Consider the following 21223-nt stretch of genomic DNA (forward strand, 5'->3'; position numbering starts at 1 on the left):
TATAAGTGGTTTACTTGGTGGCAAAAGGAGTGTTTCTGAAAATGACCTGTAAAAAGCAAATAGTAAAGTATTGGTTAGCTGAGGGATTAGACGATGATGAGTAGAAATGTTGTGCAAACCTAGGGAAGAAATGCGTACTATGTTTTTAAAGAGGCCTGAAGAGGGATATTCTAAATTGTTCATTGAATTTCAATTAACAATTGACTTAACAGTCGTGTGCTGAAATGGCTTCAATCGGTTTTTCATCTTCTTCACTATTGAATCCCCACTTTGTTTGTGACATGTCACTAAACTTTCAAACACAACTTATTTAAAGAAACAAAAAGTTAAGTCAACAACTAAACACGTGCTTATTTCAGTAATAATCGCTAGCGACTGCGTCTCCGTCTGCTCCAGGAGCAGTGGTCCGCGTCAGACGCTTGCGTCTCAGTTACAGACGCTGGCGGCTGCAGCGATAGACGCTTCTGGCAAAATAGACTAACCTAAAACAATGCAAAGCAGTGGGCAGCGATTGACGCGGAGCGATAGACGCTGAGCGTCAGACGCACGAGACGCTTCTGGCAAAACGGGCCTTTACACCGCGCACACTATATTACTGTATAATCCGTGGTACATGTACAGTACAGGATACGGGTACGGGATACCGTCACGAGCAAGCGACGCCAAGTTACACCGCGCACACTATATTACTGTATAATCCGTGGTACATGTACAGACACGGGTACGGGATACCGTCACGAGCAAGCGACGCCAAGTTACACCGCGCACACTATATTACTGTATAATCCGTGGTACATGTACAGACACGGGTACGGGATACCGTCACGAGCAAGCGACGCCAAGTTACACCGCGCACACTATAGAACCTTTAGACAAGCGGTGATTCACCGGATTCAATTAGCGGCCCATTCAACCGAGAGGCTTTCATCTTTGATCGAGAGTTTCGATAAATTACTGTGTTATCGCCTTTGTTGACCTTTTGACAGCTGACACGCCGACGACGGTGGCGCTGTGAGAGACTCGCCGCACATTCTAGCGGCGGCTGAGGGAACTACGCTAACGCGGGTGCGCCAGTCTGTGTCTGAGCGTCATCGAGTGAGGTTGTGTCTTGTGATGTTCCGCTCCCGTTGTGGCCGGTGATCGCGCCGTCGGTGTTTTGCGGACAAGTGTTACGAAAGTGAGTGCAAATGAGTCTGTACGACAATATGATCAGTTCCAATGGGAACCAGTACCTCAGACCGGAATACCTTTCACCTCTTCCTACTACGGTAAGTACACATGTGAAGTAAATAAATTATGGTAAACCACAACTATTTATCTTTTAAATTGATAGAACGATTTTAATGAATTTGCTACAGTTACAAAGTACGTAAACTAAGCTTATTAAAAATTTCTAACTTAAATATAAAATGCTGGAAAACCTTATAGCAGTGTTTAAGCAGTTCAATCATGCTGCACTTATTTTTTTTCTTCCAATAAATGTTTCATTTAACGTAATTAGTATAATACAATTTGATGTCTAAGAAAACCATTTTAGGAGATTCTACATACTAACATACACCTATCAAAAACAATTTACGTGTAAAGTGAGTTATAATGATACATAATAATGTGTAAACAGGTCACGTGAAGATATGTAAGATAGCAATACCGTAGGTAATTCTAAATCAAGTCAATCATAACTTACCAACACTATAACCTATTAAGTTTCCCCTGTCACGTAATAGAGGTATTCAAAGATATGTAAACTACATCGTTACCCAGTAACAAATGTTATCCAGGATAACAGCGGAACATAAAAGTAGAGTCATTAGGAGCAAGGGCGAGCTATTTATCATGGAAATCGCATGTTCTGTTCTGTAGGAGTCGCTAAACAAATTGCCTATTCCGACCCGACGTTGATGTATGCCGGCGTTCTCCTCTCTTCGTTATTTATGTTATGTACTTCTTTTAGCTTACACCGCAATAAATCTTTGTCTCATTTCAACGGTTCCTTTATGAATACCCTCCTCAAGCAGACGTTGACTGATCGCGCGCTCTTTTGGCTCTGAATGTATGATTTGTGTGTCAACTTCACTCAACTATCAATTCTCTTTATGCTCGCTCCACTATTTCAGCCTTTTAGTTTCGAGTTTCATGTTTAGTTTGGATCTTTTGATGACAGCTCGTTTATTGTTGGAATACAAATTTAGCATTCATGGTTAAATTTATATAAGAAATAATTTTGTAAGGGAAACGTTTTATAAACTTGGCAAAGTTTCTTCACTTTAATCAGGTAAATTTTCCAGTTGCATATAGATTGCTATTTTATCTCTTTCAAACTATAAGACACAATATTATCGTGCAAAGATTATACAGGATAATTTAATTATTTAACTCGATAAAATTTACACTCTTGACAAGCCTTGTTCGTGAACATTTTTTTCTCTTTTAAATGTACTAATTTGCTCACTAGTTACAGGAATTGAAACTATTGAAGCTAAGTTAGTCGCCTTAATTTCTGTTTTGATCTGTGCAGAGATTTCGGGATTATAATTTAAAATAAAATAAAACCACCCATCCATAGCATAACCTGACAGAGGTTTTTTGTTTTATATAAAGGTAGTTCTAGTTACAAATCCAACAGGTGTGCTATCAGCTTTTTACATTACTGTAATAGCGCAATTGTAGCGTCGAAAACAAAGGTTTCATCCCAATTATCGCACATTATGTGAGCTCAATTAACTACGTGTGATATTTGTTCACCTAATGATTAGATTAAAAGGTGTTTGATTGGGGAATAAGGCTTACGACGTATTTAAAGTAGGTCGTAGCTAATGAACAATATTGAAATGATTATTTTAGCACGAAACTATACGATGTGGCAACTATTTATTTGACAGGACACAAACACTCAGGTCTGGGGACCTCCTGAAATTGAAAATGGGTTTGCCGGGGATTGAACCCATCGCGCTCGCGCCGTAGGTAGTCAACGTGACGCCAACCACTTGGATAAAGGCATTTTGTTTGAGGAAACATTTATATTTTTAATGTTTGTATAGATAACATAGATAGTTTACAATGATTTACTTCGTATATTATATTATCCAGAGTGTCTACTGGTTAATTTAACACCGTCGTCCCTCCCTAAACTGAAAGAAATCACTGAAATTTAGTCAAATGGAAGTAAGACTGTTATTAAATTTAGCTGTTTCCATTATTTCAATTATTATCTAATATACGAAGTACAGTAGAATGTATCCAACGCTCCAATGCTCTTCCTTTCTAAATAATAATACATAATAGACATACGTTGTATTAGTAGTGGGTTTGAAAAATACACCAATAATAAACACAAATACTACGTTGATGATTTCAAATCTCTGGAGGTCGTCCAATGGTCGAAACTCGACCAAACATAATCTACAGACTTCTCTATTTTCACCCCACGCTGTAAGTTAAACATGTGATGATTGTGTAGCAGTCGATTTGTTTCGATTTTCTTTTTACTTATCGTTGTTAATTCGTCACCATCATGGAAACCCATGTAATTTTTTTTATTCGTTTGTCGTGGTTATTTTTATCCTATTTTCATTTATAAAGGGATTCTGCACAGGAAAATATTTTTTCAACAATATGCATGGATTTTCCCTGCGATGTACACGAGCTAAGCATTTTTTTTCTTAAAGAAACATGCTTGCCTATTAATATACAGATAGAAGAATTATATTCCCAGGTGTCTACGGTCCTCAATTCGTCTAAACATTTACCTAACATTTTAAACAGTTGTCGAACTCTCAGGCTGCGACTCCCCCTCCCTCCAGAAAGCTGCAAATGACTTATGCACATAGGAAATTAGATCCAATCTACATTCTCACAACCAAAATCAACAGATTGATGGAGCTACATTTTACATTTATCAGTATATACCAGAAGCCTACAGACGACGCGGCCAAAGACCAGTAGTTGAGTAGTTAACATTTCAACCCAGTTCCAATCTTACCCCCGTTGACAGGTTCACTCCCTATATTGTTCGTCCACGACTATAAATCGTGATCCGGCCAAGGTCTGGTTTTATTGCTCACATGCATCAGAGCCGTTTTATCGGCAGAGTTAATGTCACAGAGTATTTATTACTGTTGCGCCACAGTTAATGACATTGCGTAGGTGTACAGTGTATAGACCTACCGCACTGCACTCTAGCGGGGCCACCGTCGAATCACAACTTGACACATAAAGAAATGTAGCAGATGAAAATAAATCAGTTGTTTGGAGAACTATATGTATAAAGAAAAGCCTAAGAAGCTTAAAAGCACGCTAAAAAGTTTAATTTAGGTATTTAATATAATTAAAAATTTATATTCTTAGTACGAGTTTTGTTTTAGGATGGGTCCAACTGATATTTTAATTATTAGGTATTCATTGAGTTACGATGCTTTGATCGGACATTTAGCTTATTCACATTGCATACAATGTGGTGCAATACTCCAACGTACTGTCATTTTCCTAGACTGATAATCCTGGATTATTATTAACACTGATCGAATATGTACACAGAGGGTTCAATTTAGTTTAGCTTCATTAGTTTTCAAGAGTGTACAATAATCCAAACTTCCCAACGCCGTTTAAATTATAATGCAATTCAACTACTGCTATCAAATTGCGTTCAAAATATTGAAGGCGTCTGGTGAAAATGATCAAACAATTCAATCTAAATAATAATTAAAACGAGAGCACGCCCCGTGGTCGAAAAATCGACCAAAAGCATGTATTGTACAAACTTCTCTATTTTCATCCCACACTGTAAATAAAACATGTGATTGGAATGTCTTCCATTTGTTTTGATTTTCTGTTTATATTGTGTTGTTATTTTGTCATCACCATAGCAACGCATAAGACCCATGTTAATTTTTTAAAATTTCAAATTCATTTTTTGTGCTTATTTTTGAGCCTATTTTAATTTATAAAGGGATTCTGCACACCTACAGGAAAATAGCTTTCTAACGGTATGCGTAGATTTTCCCTACGATACACACGAGCTGAGAAAAAAGGTTTTAAAGAAACATGCTTGCCTATTAATATATAGATAAAGGCTGATTACTTTTAAAACATGTATGCAAAATAGACACATGTATGCCTATAATCCCTAGAGAATATGTTGCTGTATACCATAGGAAAAAGAGTATTCGCAGTTCTTTTGTACGTTGATATACAGTAATATACGTCGTATTTTTCGAAGTTTGTGCAACTTGTCAAATGTGGAGCTCTTTCAGATTAAAACTTGTCTTAACAACTATAAATTATTCCTCGTTTAGTATTCAAACATCTTAACACATTTGAATCACTGTTTTTCACGGGCAGCAAGTTATTAGTACTGCCTATGTCATTCCCTAACAATCATGGCGTAACAACCTTTTATATACTTATCCTCTATTGCGCTGATTTCAACGTGTTGGCGTAAAAGTACCATCCTAATTTGTAATATGCCCACGAACGTTTCGAATTTTCTGTTTTCTAATTACCGAACAGACCAAGTCATTAATCACAGTGTTTTTGTTGTCTCCACCCTCAGCCCTGATGTAGAGCATTTCTTCGGTAGGCCTATGATGTTAGATTCGAGTAAATCGCTGCACGCGGATTTAAATCTTCTCTTTACAAATGTAAAAATTATATCTAGTAAATGTCATCAGTCAGTGTTTTTGTTGTCTTTCCTCCGCAGTCCTAATATGAACGCAGCTTCCAGTAAAGCAGCTAGAGTTATGGATACCAGTAAAGCGCAGCGCGGCGGTTCCATCTCCTTTCTCTTTATCAATGTAAAAGTTGTGAAGACATATGGATGTTCTGGAAGGTACGTAGTGTCGACAGTGGAGATTAATACCTCGCGTTGTCGTAGCGCTGGCGGTCGTGTGTCATGCTGTCATCTTGTCTACCTCCGCCTCTCCCCCTCTCTCCCTCTCCCTCCTCTCTCACTCTTACCCCGTTACTCATACTTTTCAATATACAGTACCATGTAGGATGCAGTTCGCTGTCGCCAAGATGACAATTTGTTCATAGCTCTAGGAACTCATTCCCCGTTTTTGTCCTTCCCTTTCCCTATATTATCTTCCAAAAATACGGATGAGACTTCTAACCGAGATTAACTTATGTACATACATATTTATTTAGTCTTCCTTCTTCCCTGAGTTCTAGTATATTCTTTCCCTTACCTGACTCAAAGTGTCACAAACTCGTGAAGAATAAAAATATCTAGATGGATCTATTTTAAATACATGCTGCATTGATATGTTAATGATTAAAACTAATTGGGAAGAATTTACTTTTTTTACGAATTGCTAATCCCTCGAGGATACTAGCTTGTCTAGTATCGCTATAGTTATAGCGCTAATTCAAACACCGGCAATCATAAATGGTTTTCATTTGTGTGATAATGTCGATCCTTTAGCCCTAGCCTGAAGTAATTTGTAAAACAAGTTATGCCTTATTTGCCAAAAATGTAAATGTAAGACATAATACAAACCTTGGGTGGAGCAAGGTACGTGGTTTATCGACCAAATCAAGCCTAATTACATGGTTATCACTTTGAAATCCATACACACGTTTTTAGTTCTATCTCTAAACCATTGCGCAGATATCGATGTCAAGGCTGTGGAATCAGTCCAAAGTCACAGCTTTCAACTTTTAAGGTGACACATTCCAGTAATCTTCCGCGGGAGCCAAAGAGTTAAGAGTTGAAGCAGGTGCATGAATAATCTCGATAAAGGCCACTTACACATAAGGGCTTTTGGCACCTAAAGTCCACAGCTGTAAAGTAAATTGGTCTTAAATCCTCCAAAACTAATGAAACAGCCGGGTTGTAAAAGGAACAGGTTTAACGTCGTAACCTCTCCCAAGTTAAACTGCTTGAGGCATTCACAAAACGTTCCAAACAAGTCTTTAAAACGCGCTGTAAACTCCGTGAAGCCGGGGATTAATGAAATATGTGACGCAGGCCAGTAAAGGAGAGGAGGACATAAATTAGATGGGACTGGAGATTGAGGGAGTCGGTCCTGGTTGGGCGGGATTGACTCGGAGTGATTGATAAACTTGTCTTCTAATTGGCTTGTTCCGTGTTAATGGTTGGTGTACGTGGTTGTGGACTAGGTGGTCCACTGCAACCACCTGGTTGACGACTTAGATACCCCAAATGTAAAAAATTTAACCAATCAGTTGTTGTTAATAAAGAGTGTCTCGAGAGAATTGTCCACTAAATAGATACCTTTATCCGATCCACCTGGCCAAGGAACAAACACATAGCTAACATACTTTGTAATGAAATGAAATGGTTTAAGAATAATATTTTGGGTTTTACTTTGGTAACAAAGGAGTTAATTAGTGAAGAGCCAGTTTACAGCATCTCCCTGGGCTTCACTAATTTCTCTGAAGAGCTCTATTTTGTCTGAAATTTAGGCAAAAATTGATGTGTCATCAGCATAAATTACTGACATTGATCTAAGATTCTTTGGAAGATCATTAATTGTAATTATAAAAAAGAATGGTCCCAGAACAGATCCTTGGGGCACACTCATTTTCATGTCCGGAACATTGGAGTTAGTACCCTGAGTTGTCCTGCACCTTCCGGAGACAAGCCATACTCAACACCACATTACCTACACTTACTACCAAACCAGGTGCTCCTGATCAACTTTGTATGTAGGCAAACCATTATTGAAAAAAAATTCTGGATGGTAATACGTTTGTATACTTCCCCGTTGATGATGCTAATTTTGCCTAATCTCAATCTGGCAATTAAAATACCAATTCTCAATGTAATCCTGTTACTTTATTTCGTATTGACCTTTCCGGAACCTACAAAAAGGTCTAGAAAATAAAAGTCAATTATGCCACATAAATTAGAATTTCAGTAAAGTACAAACGCTTTATTCAAAGTCTTGTAATGTAAAAAGTTATTTTTTTAACTTAACCTTCCTCATATCAAAGTGATTTCAATTTCAACTTTTCACATGAACAGTAGTCAACATGGATGTCGTGGTAGGTGTCGTGTTGGTAATCATTAAGCCGATTGTTCGATAGTCGAATGATTGTCACTATTCTTCCAACACTCGTCAATTATCGATATAAATGACAGCCTAACGAGTGTCTAATAGTCTTTGTTGGCTGGGCCAGCCATCTAACCGGTAATCACCCCTTTCAGAGCATTAACTATGCACAAGCGAGCATGATTTGTCTGTACAACGGTGTTTGTTCAGCTCGCTGTGACTGGTGTTCGTGTCGTCTAAACAACCCTGCAGGTGCTTTATTGTCTTTTGTGTCCACTATGACATGCGGTTATTGATCATCCGTCAGGACGAGAGGAATAATTATGCTATTATCTAAATTAGTTGTTTAATTACTAAGGTAAGTCTTAAAGTAAAATTAAATCATACTTACTTACTTACTGGAGCGGCCACTGGTACCCTAAGCGGTACTAGGCCTCGCCCACACACTGCCTCCAGATTCCGCAAAAATTGTCTCCAAAAATTTATTTTGAAACTTTGAATCAAACTAAATCTATATAAATACTATTACAGTTTTGTCTGTACATTGCGTAGAATCGTGTAGTTTTTTTGTTATTTTTACGTATCATAGCCCAAGAAAGCCGTAACAAGTCTTATCTCAATTTCTTTCTGTCTGTCTGTCATTGTGTCTGCAACGCCAAATTTCCAATTTACGCGGCCTACTCCAAGACAACTAGAGAACCTATCAAGATTCAAATAATTTAGGTGTATTCACTGGATTGGTGAGAGTGTCTTTGGCCATTAAAATATTGCCTCACGATTTTGTAAATAAAATAATGGACGTACAAAAACCCAATTTTTGTCAAGTTTCCTCGCAATGTTAATTACATACGTCATTTATGAAATATTAATCGTCTGTTTGGAAAGTACGTCATTTATGAAATAACGAACAGTTGTTTGGATCACGATTATCTGTTCTAGCTGACACTGATATGTTGACATTAAATAATGTTGTTTACAAATGCTTGAACAATTTCCAATCACGTGTTGAAAGCAAATCCAAACCAAGTGGGAAAAAATGTTGTGCCTTACAAAACGGATTTATTAATCGCAAGTTCAATAATGTGTATCCGTAAATTAAACTAAATAACCAGGCATCACGAATACTAGACAAATACCGGTATGGATCATAAACATAAACAAATGACGTTTTTGGCCCGAAAGTAAACAAAACCCCTATACTAATAGCATTGTTAACATATGGTTTTGTTTATACTTTCGGGCCAAAAACGTCATTTGTTTATGTTTACGATTCATATAGTGTCTTTCCTAGTATTCGTGCCCGGCATCATCCAGGTCGGAAACCGGAGATTCTTTGTGTATCAAATTGTTAAAACCGGGGGAAATACCGCGAATCAGTGTTGTATAGGGCTGGAAAACTTGCATTTTTAAAATCATCGTCCCCAATAGCTTATAAACAAGATTTCCACTTATTGACGGCGCTTCAATGAGAGTTGGGTCAATTGTAAAGTAAATAATCACAACTGCAGTGGGTGATCGCGGATGTAGTTGCGATCTCGGAAGATCTTTTCCATTTCGTGATGGTAACAGAGGTTTACTTGCTAATTCATTATAATCTTCGTCCTCATCAGCTGTTATCAAGAGTAGCTCGTTGCTACTGACCGCTCACCATGTTTCCCAACCTCACTCCTCATTTATAGAGTCAGAACCGGGCGAAGCGTTGCAAATTACACATGTAGTCTCACATTAGACACACGTCACTGAATCTCATATTTTCGCCTTGTGAAATAAATAACAGTAATCACCTCCTGCAAACTAGGTTGCCTCGTAATAGCGGACTTTGGGTTCTCAATTTGAATAATGTCGGTATTTTGGCCGAGCGGACGTTATTGGGCACACCTATGCGGTATTTTAGTTTTTGGAATATTGATGTGACATTTTTATCTTCTTGTGTATGTTTGATATATTTTTAAAGGGGTTTGTTTTTTGTGCCATCGACGTCATGTTTATTGAGCGTTTTGTACTTAAATTTTTTAGATCAACAAACTGCAGAGTCAGAGTGTTTATAAAAAGATTGCTACACAAAATTAGTTTTATGTTTTATTTTTGCTGCAAATATCTAGCTGTACATACATACCACGTAGGTTTGTAATGCTTGTGGTTGTGTATTTTGCAAACGCAAGCAAATAAAAAAACCTTATCTAAACTGATTCTAAAGTTACTTAATTTTAACTATAGGATATAGAGTTTTTCAATCATAGATCAAAATACATTTTGTTTAGGATTATCAAATGTTTTAGCTTTTATGCTTTACAAAAACTGTGTTCAGGAGACTATTTACATGAACTATATTCGGTATATGAAATATTATCCTTTTTCTGAGGAAACATTAAGATTTAAAAAATATTATATTAACTATTGTTGTTACATTGTATTTACATAGCACTTTTATAAAATCTCAACATGTTTTCATAAAACAACATGTTTACATGTTGAAATAAAAAACACCTTAGCTTCCATAATTAAAGAGATTTCAAGTTTTTTCCAAAATATCCCACTGTAAACTAAACAAACCGTTTTCATTTGCAACAAAACAACACAAAGGTGGAATAAGTTAACAAATATGAAACCAAGACTCAAAACACAAAGGGAATGAACACTAGACAGGAAGACGTGTAATTGTTCTTCCCTTAAGTCAGTATAATTCCAACATTTGCCGGTACGGTGATCATGCCACCGCTAACAATAAACAGACACAGAAGTTACAAGTTAGTGAGAGCGCATTTAGTGGCACACTGACACTGGGTTGCTAGGATACAGGGGGAGGCGTCGCGTCGCCTCGCTCCTGCGCCGTGCTGTACTACACAGATGTGGGTGTTGTACGTGTTGTACTTGAGTTAGTAGTACGGCTTGTCACTCGTCTTGTAGCGTTGGAAGTTCTTAAACTGCGGACTTTAGTAGCAGAAAGAGGGACCTAATAGGACAAGCAGTCTTAGAAAACTATTTGGGACTTGGGAACATAAATCTCTTAACAAACACAGACTCACAACTGATATATTTACCTTAAGTTTTACCAACTTAGTTTATCTATTCTAATTGGATTGCTTGAAGCAGTATATTTTCTACGATAACTACCAATTACGTATTAACATGTAAAGTAATTACGTGTAAGGAAACAGCAATTACCTGTTCTCGAGGATGAATTATCAATTTAGTTTGTCGACAATTTAAATTCAACGTAAACTATTAAAAAGTGTTCTAATTGGAACTATGAAGTGATTACCAATTAGATCTAATATAGTTCTTCGAATGTAGTGTTTCTATGTAAATTTTTCCTCCCCGTGTATTCTATCATCAAGAAACTAATTATCATGAGTAAATTCAAAAACTGTACAAGTCTGTACTTCCAACGTTGTAAACGGTGTCAAACATAATCGAGATGAAACGCACATCAACATAACTCATAGCTAGCGAACCCATGAGTTCTCAACTTATAAACAACCTGTTTAATAGTTAATCGGAGTTAACTAGCACTACTAGTGCTAACCGTAGTTTGACAACACCGCGCTCCCACAGACCTGGAGGCCAGTGGCGCCGCTAGTGGCGACATAAATCATGAGGGACCGCGTATAAAACACAATATCCTCCTCTGTCAGCATAAATAACAAGGCCGTGACGCGCGAAGAATAACCGGCGACTGAAAAATGTCGTAATATCTTGTTCGCGGGAGCGGGACATTTCTTAATCCTCTCCTGCCGCGGTAATGTGTCGTCTGTCGGCGCAGGGGACGGGGCGAGGACATAAATAATACAGGATAATGCCGGGTACGTCCGGAGCAATAAATACCGTGTCGGCGAATAAAAACAGCTACCGGACCGCGCTTATATAGATATATATAACCGGAATGTATACCCGCTAATGAACTGTCGCCGGATCCGACCCACTTGCAGGGGCGAGTCTTATCGTGACACAAATGCGGTATGAATGTCGAGATAAATGTGAACTTTTAAAAGGAAACGTTAAATCAGCCGGCAGATTTATCGAGTCCATTTTCCCGAGGCCTATCGAATTCGGGTTTAAATTATCGCTGACAGGTGGTCGTTATTTGGCGTGATTGCGATACCAGTTATTTACGAGGCGGGTTCGTCATAACTCAGAGCTGTGACCAATTAACACTCCCCTTCACACTGCGAGGCTGTGGCGGGTCTGGCGATGGATGGCTCACTCAGGGGTTGTGGGTTAAACCTTTGACTACAGTCCATCCTCGTGTTAAATGATCGCCAGCCTGAGAATAAGAAAGAACTTAAATCAATTGATCGGACAGAGAGTACTGTCGTCAAAGACTTCTTTTACTCCAAACTAAAGAGCAGCTTATATTGAACTAGAGGATCTTTCAGCTCCTCCATTGCTCCATTAACCATCTTAGTATTATGAACTATAATAGACAATGTAGTATTAGTAGCACATGCGGTGGGAGATTCATTCTAATTTGTATAACACCTGGATTGCTCTTTAAATTAAATTTTGCAATAATATTCATCAAACAGTCCTAAGCCAATAATAAAACCGTTCTGAACGCAGAAAAGATAAGGAATTCATTAATCACTTTGTTTGTTTGTTAAATCAAGCCAAATATGTGTGATGTAAAACTGTTTCCGCATCAGAATGTAGGCATATTCACAGTATTTATACGGTGGCTAAAAATATTGTGGGACTTTAAACAATTTCACTTTATATAGAATAATTTACCTACGAATTTGTTCGAAATGTGAATTACAAATAAACATGTATCACTACCACATTTCAATTTATTTTAGTGAGAAATTGCTATTCAGCTTAGAAGACATAGTGAATTTTTAATTCACCACACACAGTCGTTATTTTTAAACTAATCAACTTGGCAAAGTCTGAAGAATGATTAATCTGAAGATGAGTCACAAATTATCCGTCCAATTTAGAGAGAGCAACACCATAAGTTACTCAAACAAAGCTATCTTGATCCTCGGGCTCACATGAAGTGACAAGCTTTTCACCTTGGATGAAGTTTTATGGACAGAAGGTGGGGAAAGTTAACCATGTCCGAGTCTTCACTACACACAACACGTTTAGTTCCCACTTGATAACTATCTAAATTTGCTATTATCATGTAAACAGGGGTGCCCACAAGGGGGGGCCGTGACGCAGACTGCGTCATTGAAATTCTTGGGGGGGGCTCAAAAAATTCAAATGGGGGGGGGGCTAAAGTTAATTGCAACAGTGTTCAACGTGACGACAATCCAAAATACATTACGAAGTCGCCAGATAGAAAGTGAATTAATTAATGACAATAGTTATATTATTGAATTAAATTAGTTAAAATAGGATTTTAATAGTTTAGGATTCGTGTAGAAAGTTATTTAAGATTAGCAAGACGTGAGATCTAAGAGAGGGAGCGCACGGGATGGCTCAACTGCTGTGATAGATAAAAGATAACGCGTGGTACAGACACGTCCAGCTACACCGCGACTTAGCACAGCAGAACGCTTTGTTGACATAAAGCTCGTTAAAATACAATCAAGTAGCAAGTAGCATAGGCTACAATACTTTACACTATTGTGTAAATACTCGATTACCTGAGTTAATAGGGAGAGGGGGGGAATGAAAAATACGGTTAATCCAATATAGTATAAAAAACAGATGACAAACTCATTAAAACGCTGTAAACAGCCATTAACGTCAAGATTTACATTTTTATAAACGAAATTCAACATTGCACAATCATTATTATTGTAAATTTCAAATCATTTATCTTGGTTCAGTTGTACAAACGGCAACGTTTAAAATTGTAGCTAACTCAAACTCAACTAATCACTAGCCAAACATTGCATTGCTATAAATAACGTAAATATTAAAGGAACCTTTAGAAAGTGTTACAAGGTACTGCTCATGATAGACAGAGGCTACCGATAGGTGCTGTATCACAGCATAGGAATTGATGGATAAGTAATAAAAAAATGTAAAATTATATTTAGAGATAATTAAAACACTCTTAAAAAAGAATGTAACGAGAACAATCTTGTTATTCTCTTTCTTTGTTCTTCTGTTCTTTAATAGGTTTCTCTTCAATTCATACACAAATTCAACAAGTCGCCATATTCAGGCCTACTCATTGGCCAATCACAGCCTTACTAAAGTTACCATGGTTATCACTCAATCACAGTGTACTAAACATTATATCGTCATCATTCCCCAGCTGTTGTATCTGAAATCTGTTGTAACATAGCGCACAGCAGACAGAAGTGTATAACGGAGCAGACGATTGTTGGCGCAAGCGTTGTTTCCATTTCATTTTCATCAAAGGAGCTGTGATGTTTCTAAAGGGAGGGAGATGGGATCGTTATATCGAGAAAGACGCTGACAATTCGTTAAGCAGAGGTTACGAACGCTATATAGATATTCTGGCAAAAAAAATTCCTTTAATTGAGGTGACTTATAATACTCTAATTTTATTTATACGAGAGGTCGTCCAGTGGTCGAAACTCGACCAAAAATGTCCAATGTACTGTACTCACTTATCTATTTTTACCCCACACTGTAAATAAAACATGTGATTGGAGTTTCTTCCATTTGTTTTGATTTTCTGTTTATATTTCGTTGTTATTTCGTCACCATGGCAACGCATAAGATCCATGTTAATTTTTTTCAAATTTTTAAACTCATTTTTCGTGCTTATCTTTGAGCCTATTTAAATTTATAAAGGGATTCTGCACACCTAGAGGAAAATTGCTTTCTAACTGTATGCGTAGATTTCACCTACGATGCACACGAGCTGAGAAAAAAGGTTTTAAAGAAACATGCTCGCCTATTAATATATAGAAGGAAGATAAGTTTTCCAGTCCTGTACAACACTGATTCACGGTCTTTTCCCTGTAATCAAAATTCAAGTACAACTTGATACACACAGAATCTCCGGTTCCCGACCTGGATGATGGCTAGTTATTTAATTTAATTTACAGTTACATATTAGTACTCGTGATAAATCAAACCCGTTGTAAGCCACACGGTTATTAATCTCACTTGGTTTTGGATTTGCTTACAAACGTGATCGGAAATGGTTAGGGCCTACACAGCATTCTTAAAGAACATTTATGTAAAAATATCAGTGACAGCTAGGAAAAGGAATCTTTATCAAAACAGCTGTTCGTAATTTCATATATGACGTGTTCTCTTAACAGATTATTAGTATTTCATAAATTAATGACTTATGTAGTAAACATGGAGAAAATAAACTAGAAAAATCACACAAAATTGTGTTTTTGATCGTCCGTTATTTTATTTCCAAAATAGTGAGGCCATATTTTAATAGCTATAAGGACTCTCTCGCCAATCCTGTGGATACAATTAAACCATTAGAATCATAATCGGTACTCTAGTTTTCTTTAGAGTAGGCCATGAGTAGGCTGCATAAAATGCCATCTGGGCCGTGACAGATAAATTGAGATAAGGCATGTTTCAACTTCTTCAATGTACAAAACATAAATAACCCCAAAATATGTATAATTCTGAGCAATGTACAGACAAAACTATAACTTTATTGATATAGATTAACTGGGTTTGAATTTTAAATAGGCTACCGTATCTAAAAAAAATTATAAAACTTCTTTTATAGTTTTACAAATAGTGCTGGGCGGGGGAATAATGTTTCTCATTTGTTGTGTACATCATTTATGAGGGGGGGGCTGTTGCTCAATTTGGGGGGGGTGCGTCATGCGTCTAGGGGGGGATGGGCACCCCTGATGTAAATATTCATCAACGTTTCTACACAGTTGTTAATTTATTTTACCAGGCTAATCTTTGTTTAGTTTGTGCGGAGAAAACTGGACACATTTGTCTGGTTTTTGGGTCAGGGTTTAATGAATTATTTATATACGGAACCTTAATTATGTTAGAAGTGTCCTTTTAGATACCAGGTTTATTAGGATGTTTTAAAACAGGTGGAATTCTGTTTTAGTTACTAAAAGAATGTAGATTTAATAAGATCTCAAACTGTAATGGCTGCTAACTAATTGACGATTAAAAATAAACTATAAAAATAAAACCTCTCACTTTGTCTCATAGTTAAAATGTCGATTGTCTTACTTATTTATTTCTGACTTCTATTTGTCTGATTCCTTTATTTCGATGACTACGTCATTCACAAAATGTAAGAGGAAACTATAAGATACATGCAAGTTTTTTAATTGGATGACTTACTGCAAAATAAACATGGATAGTGAAAAATAGTTACATCATGTCAGAGCTGTAACTAAATCTATTTTAGACTATACTCGCCTGAAGAAACACTACAGTCTTGTTAGACCGGCCATTTAGTGTTATAAAAAATGTTTAATCGATGCTGAAATTTAGCGCAGCATAAAATAAAATAAAGAGTTAAATCTGTAGTACAGCATCAAAGTATTGTTTAGCAGATGTACTGCTAAACTACAGCGTTATGAATCTTATACATGTACGTGATAACAAATCAAATGTTTCATGCGGTTATTCACAATATGTACTGTTCAATATTTGTAAAAAGGCAAAACTGAAGAATCACCTCAAGCTAGTAAACCAACCATAATACAATTTGTAGAGTTTAAATCAAAACGATTGTTACACAATTGTTCAGGCCACATTAAACGTACAATTTTCTCCGAAAGGTGTTTTATGGAAGTGATAAATAATACAGAACTGGGTAACGTTTATTTCTGGTTCACAAACCCACATAAAGAAGTATAAAAGGAGAATTCTCCAAAGCTAGTAGACTACAAATCACCGGCAAGATTTAATACTTCGCAAGCTGTGTCGCTGTGTCGCACCCCGAGATTTGTGTTATTGTAATAATATCTCTTCATGATACGTTTTTCACCCCTTGTAATTCATGAGTTGAAATGATATGTAGATGTTTTATTATGGTTTTAGCAGATAACAATTACTTGTGTTTTAACAAACTTTTTAGCTTGAATACTACATGATTTAGCAATATTAGAATGATATTGTATCACATAGTAGTTTTTTTTATTCGTGACATAGACTATCCGTTGTTTGAATCTGCAGCAGTTTATTCTTAAGACATGAAATATGAACAAATTTATAATTAAAATAATCAAATTATAATTTTTTATTTGTATACTATACTTAGAAACTCCTTGTGATTTTTGTCAAGACTAATTGTGAAGGGAGGGAATATTGTAACGCAAGACTAATGATGTAGTTATGTTTTACTACATTCAAAGATAAATGCCAGATTATACCATTAAATATATATTTTATTTGATATTGATTTTGATATTCAATAACATATATAATGAAAGTTGTAGATGGACATTCTACACCAACTGCAGTTTTTTTACCGAGAAATATATATTTAATATTTGTATTTTATCACACGATGTCTTTTATAATAGCTGTATTGTGTTTAGTTAGTATTTGACCTGAGTTACTCCGTTAAACAGTTAAATTCTAGTGAGAGACGCTCGGAAATAAAGGCATATTTATTTATTTAAATGAAATAAATAACTTTATCGCGAATATTACTTTATTTGAAACCTTAAATATATAAAAATACGAACATGATTTGATATTCAGACTGCATATTAAAAAGTGTCAGAAAACCACGTGACGTTGGATATATCTCCGCTAATCGCAGCGAGCTGTCATGACTACACTGGCGCTGACGGCCTGTCACTGCATACGACATCTCACTAAGACATGTCATGGCTTACGTTCTGAATTTAATACAGACCAAGAATCATCTCAGAAATGTCTCGCTCTCAAACTAATCAAACTGTCCTCCTCAGGTCTCGTGTTCTTACTTTCTAACGAGTCTGTTCACGTTTGTTTCAGTTGGATGCCAAGAAGAGCCCGCTGGCGTTGTTGGCGCAGACCTGTAGCCAGATCGGCGCTGACTCTCCGGGGACCAAGTCTCTCCTAGCACCCTTGGACAAGTCGTCCAAGAAATCCGAGACTCCCAGAGAGAAGTCGTCCCCGTCGTCGGTGAGTAGCTCGCCCATCAACGTCAAGTCGAGCTTCAAACCCTACGACTCCACCGTCAAAGACCTGTCTCTTCCTGAAGACAAGAGTAGAGTCAAGACACCCATCAAAGCTTCCACGCCAGCTCAGAACGGGAGATGTAGCAGTAACCAAAGTGCGTCTTCTCCCAGAGAGTCGCCGTCGAATCGCAAAACCCCAGCGATGCAGGAACTACCGGCGACATCCAAGTCAGAATCTAGTCACAGAAACTCTCCCCCTGTCAAGACGTCGGAGTCAGGAGCGTTCAAGTCCTCGTCGATACCACCCATCACGTCTTCGGCGTTCCTACCAGGGTATCCCGGGTCTCTGCCTCTGGACGTCATGGCCTCTAGTTTCCTCAACCACCCGCTCAAGGCGGGGCTCAACCCGTACCTGAGCTACGCGAGGATGAAGACCGCCTCCGGAGCAGACACGCTGGTCCCGGTGTGTAGAGACCCCTACTGCACGGGCTGTCAGCTGAGCAGTCACCTGCTATCTCCCGGCGGTTCGGGAAAGTGTCCCGCTGGGTGTGTCCAATGCGAGAAGACTCCCCCAGGGTTCCTTCCTCCAGGACATCACAGCTCAGCGGTCGCCGCGGCCTACGCCCACGCCCAGCTGGCCGCACTCGCCGCCGCCTCTCAACTGCCCTACGTCTGCTCCTGGATAGGCGGGGACGCAGCCTACTGCGGCAAACGTTTCTCCAACTCTGAGGAACTCCTGCAGCACCTGCGGACGCATACCTCGGACTCGCTCCTCGCACCCTCACCGTCCAGTCACCACCTCCTGAACCGATCGTACCCCACACCTCCCCTCAGCCCCCTCGCCACCGCCAGGTACCATCCCTACGGCAAACCTCCCCTCCTGCCTCCGTCACTCTCCTCCGCCTTCCCTCTCCCACCACATCCCGGCCTTCCTCCCTACTTCTCGCCATACTCCCTGTACGGTCCTCGCCTAGGAGCGTCCCATCCCTAGACGGGGATTCCTCTGTGATTCTAGTGATAGTGATGTGATCGCGCTTTGCGTTATTGTATATCGGACGATATCCGATTCTTGTAGGCGACTCGAATCGTCGCCTAAAACTCTATTTTTGTGTGTAAATATAAAACGCTCATTCTTTATAAACAGTTTAGTGTTAAAATGAATTTTCCGTGTGGTTTCTTGGTGTCGGTCTTTTATTTCGGTTTTTATTTTCTGGTTCCTCACTTTATCTTCATTTGATTTTACAGCTTAAAAACTTTGCACGGTTTTGTTTAAGTAATTGCATTTTCATTGTTATTTCACATTTCATATCTTGTGTAAAATATTAAAATTGTATATTTGTCAATATTTTTGAATGTTTGTAAGTCTAATTTATACGACTATAGCCAAAGGTCTGTTATATATGTCTATTAGTTTATTGTGTATTACTATTAGGGTTATAAATTGTTTAATGTTACCGCGGCTGTACAGTTCTGGAATATTTTCTTCTTTCAGTAACTATCAGAAGTCTTCACTTGTTGATGTTTTCTTTTCGGACAAGTCAGTCACATTGTATTTGTTAATTGTTTTATTAATAGTATTTCAACGATAATTTATTGAAATAAATATTACTGTGTGATCCTGAACTTGAGTATTCATTCTCTTCTCCAATCTCCAAATGCATTGCAATGACAGTACATACAATACTTACACATTTATAAATGTCATCTTTACTAAATATACAAAGGATATTCAACTTTGATTTCTAATTGACTATTTATAAAACAACTTTTTGTAAACTTGCTTAACAAGGTAGTGGATCTTTTGTATTTAGTTGTTCAAGCTATCAATACGTACATGGTCTTGCTAATCCCACAAAAATAGTTATAAATTATAAAGCTAAACACTGGATTTAAAAAAATTAACAAAATATATTTAACAGAGGTTTTTCCTTCTTTTCACGTTAATTTCGTAGTTTTTTGTGCGATTCACTTATTCCTATGTAAAGCTAGTTGCAGCACAACATGAAAAAACCTTCTTTATTCTGTATTGTTATAGTCAAAGTTAGATGCATGTTATGGTTATAATAAAGTATAATCGAAATACTAAATATTATAGGAAATAAATCCAGCAGGTTCACTATAGGACCGTGACCTCATAAAGCTATGGAATTAACCTCACAAGAAAGCACTCATGAAAAGTGAGGCAATTATAAAACCGCGAAAGGTGAATTGGTCGCCACAAGAACACGTTTAATTCTAGTTTATTATCCCGATTCTTCACAGGGTTGTATGGAATTGCAACCGCGAAGAATAGAATTACACTGAAGAAGATGAAGGTATTACCCTGATAGCACCTTGGTAGTGGCCTAGTAATCACTGCTCAAGATTGCGGTGAAACAGCCGTCACGTCATGTAGAGTTTCAACTCTTGCTTCTTGTTTGAGATCAGCAATTGCTTCTGTGTATCGTATAGCTGGAGAGCTGAGTGGTTGGTCGCCGGTTCGACCCCTAGAATAATTAGAGTAGCTTTCTGATAGTTAGAAACATCATTGGCCTTTTAATACATGGTCTTTTCTTATGAAGCAATTTGAGTCAGTTGGAGTCTTTTTGCACTTCATTCTACTCTCATTCTTCACTCATAATTGAGTTAAAATACACACTTAGGTGGTGTCCCCTCCAAATTGATAAGATTATAATAAAAATTGGATTTATAATTAATTCTCATGGCTGTATTTGATGTTTGATTCTATCTAGGTTTACAAAAGTTGAGTACACATATGGTTTTAAGGGAGTCTTTTTTCAGTACCTTATGCCTTAGGGGGCTGTGCTTGTAACTTCAAGCGAAGTAAGGGTTAAATCTATACGGCACAGAACTGAACAGTGGAGGCGTCGGGTCACAAACCTGCGACATTGCTACTTTGGAGTTCTGTGGAGTTTCATTAAATATTGAGTAATTGTCGGGGTACTTTATCTTAAGAAGTTCATTAATTTTAAAAATTTAAATTTGTTAATCAGGATGAAAAATCTAGTTTTATAAGCAATGCAAATGTGAAAAAATCACATTTGTGATGATTTCCTTTTTAAATATGAGCTTTTGGTGTAAACTATCAACATTTAGTAACGAACCCAAACTCATTTCCTAGAGGGACCAGATGCACACGGGGTGAGAAACTAGAGGGTAAAAAGGTGGAGGATTTACAATCTTTCCACGTCTAACACCTGGACCGAATGTGTAGAGCAAAAT

At 37.6% G+C, this 21223-nt stretch overlaps 1 protein-coding gene across 1 annotated transcript; it reads left to right on the plus strand.

Moving 5' to 3' along the window:
* Positions 1 to 1087: 1087 nt before the first annotated feature.
* Positions 1088 to 19610, plus strand: LOC128989994 (zinc finger protein Elbow-like). The gene is made up of 2 exons (XM_054412188.1): positions 1088 to 1268; positions 17856 to 19610. Exons 1-2 carry the CDS (start codon positions 1188 to 1190, stop codon positions 18990 to 18992), a joined length of 1218 nt encoding a protein of 405 aa, XP_054268163.1. The 5' UTR covers positions 1088 to 1187; the 3' UTR covers positions 18993 to 19610.
* The last annotated feature ends 1613 nt before the right edge of the window (positions 19611 to 21223 follow it).

This window comes from Macrosteles quadrilineatus, unplaced genomic scaffold, assembly GCF_028750875.1.
Source record: "Macrosteles quadrilineatus isolate MER2022 unplaced genomic scaffold, UCM_ALF_1.0 Scaffold_3__2_contigs__length_128488019, whole genome shotgun sequence".
NCBI lineage: Eukaryota > Metazoa > Arthropoda > Insecta > Hemiptera > Cicadellidae > Macrosteles > Macrosteles quadrilineatus.

Bases quoted from the DNA above. Each gene is read 5' to 3' on its own strand.
- LOC128989994 (XM_054412188.1), top strand. From the start codon at position 1,188: ATGAGTCTGTACGACAATATGATCAGTTCCAATGGGAACCAGTACCTC. The intron at 1,269-17,855 runs GTAAGTACACAT...CGTTTGTTTCAG, and splicing joins TTTCACCTCTTCCTACTACG to TTGGATGCCAAGAAGAGCCC.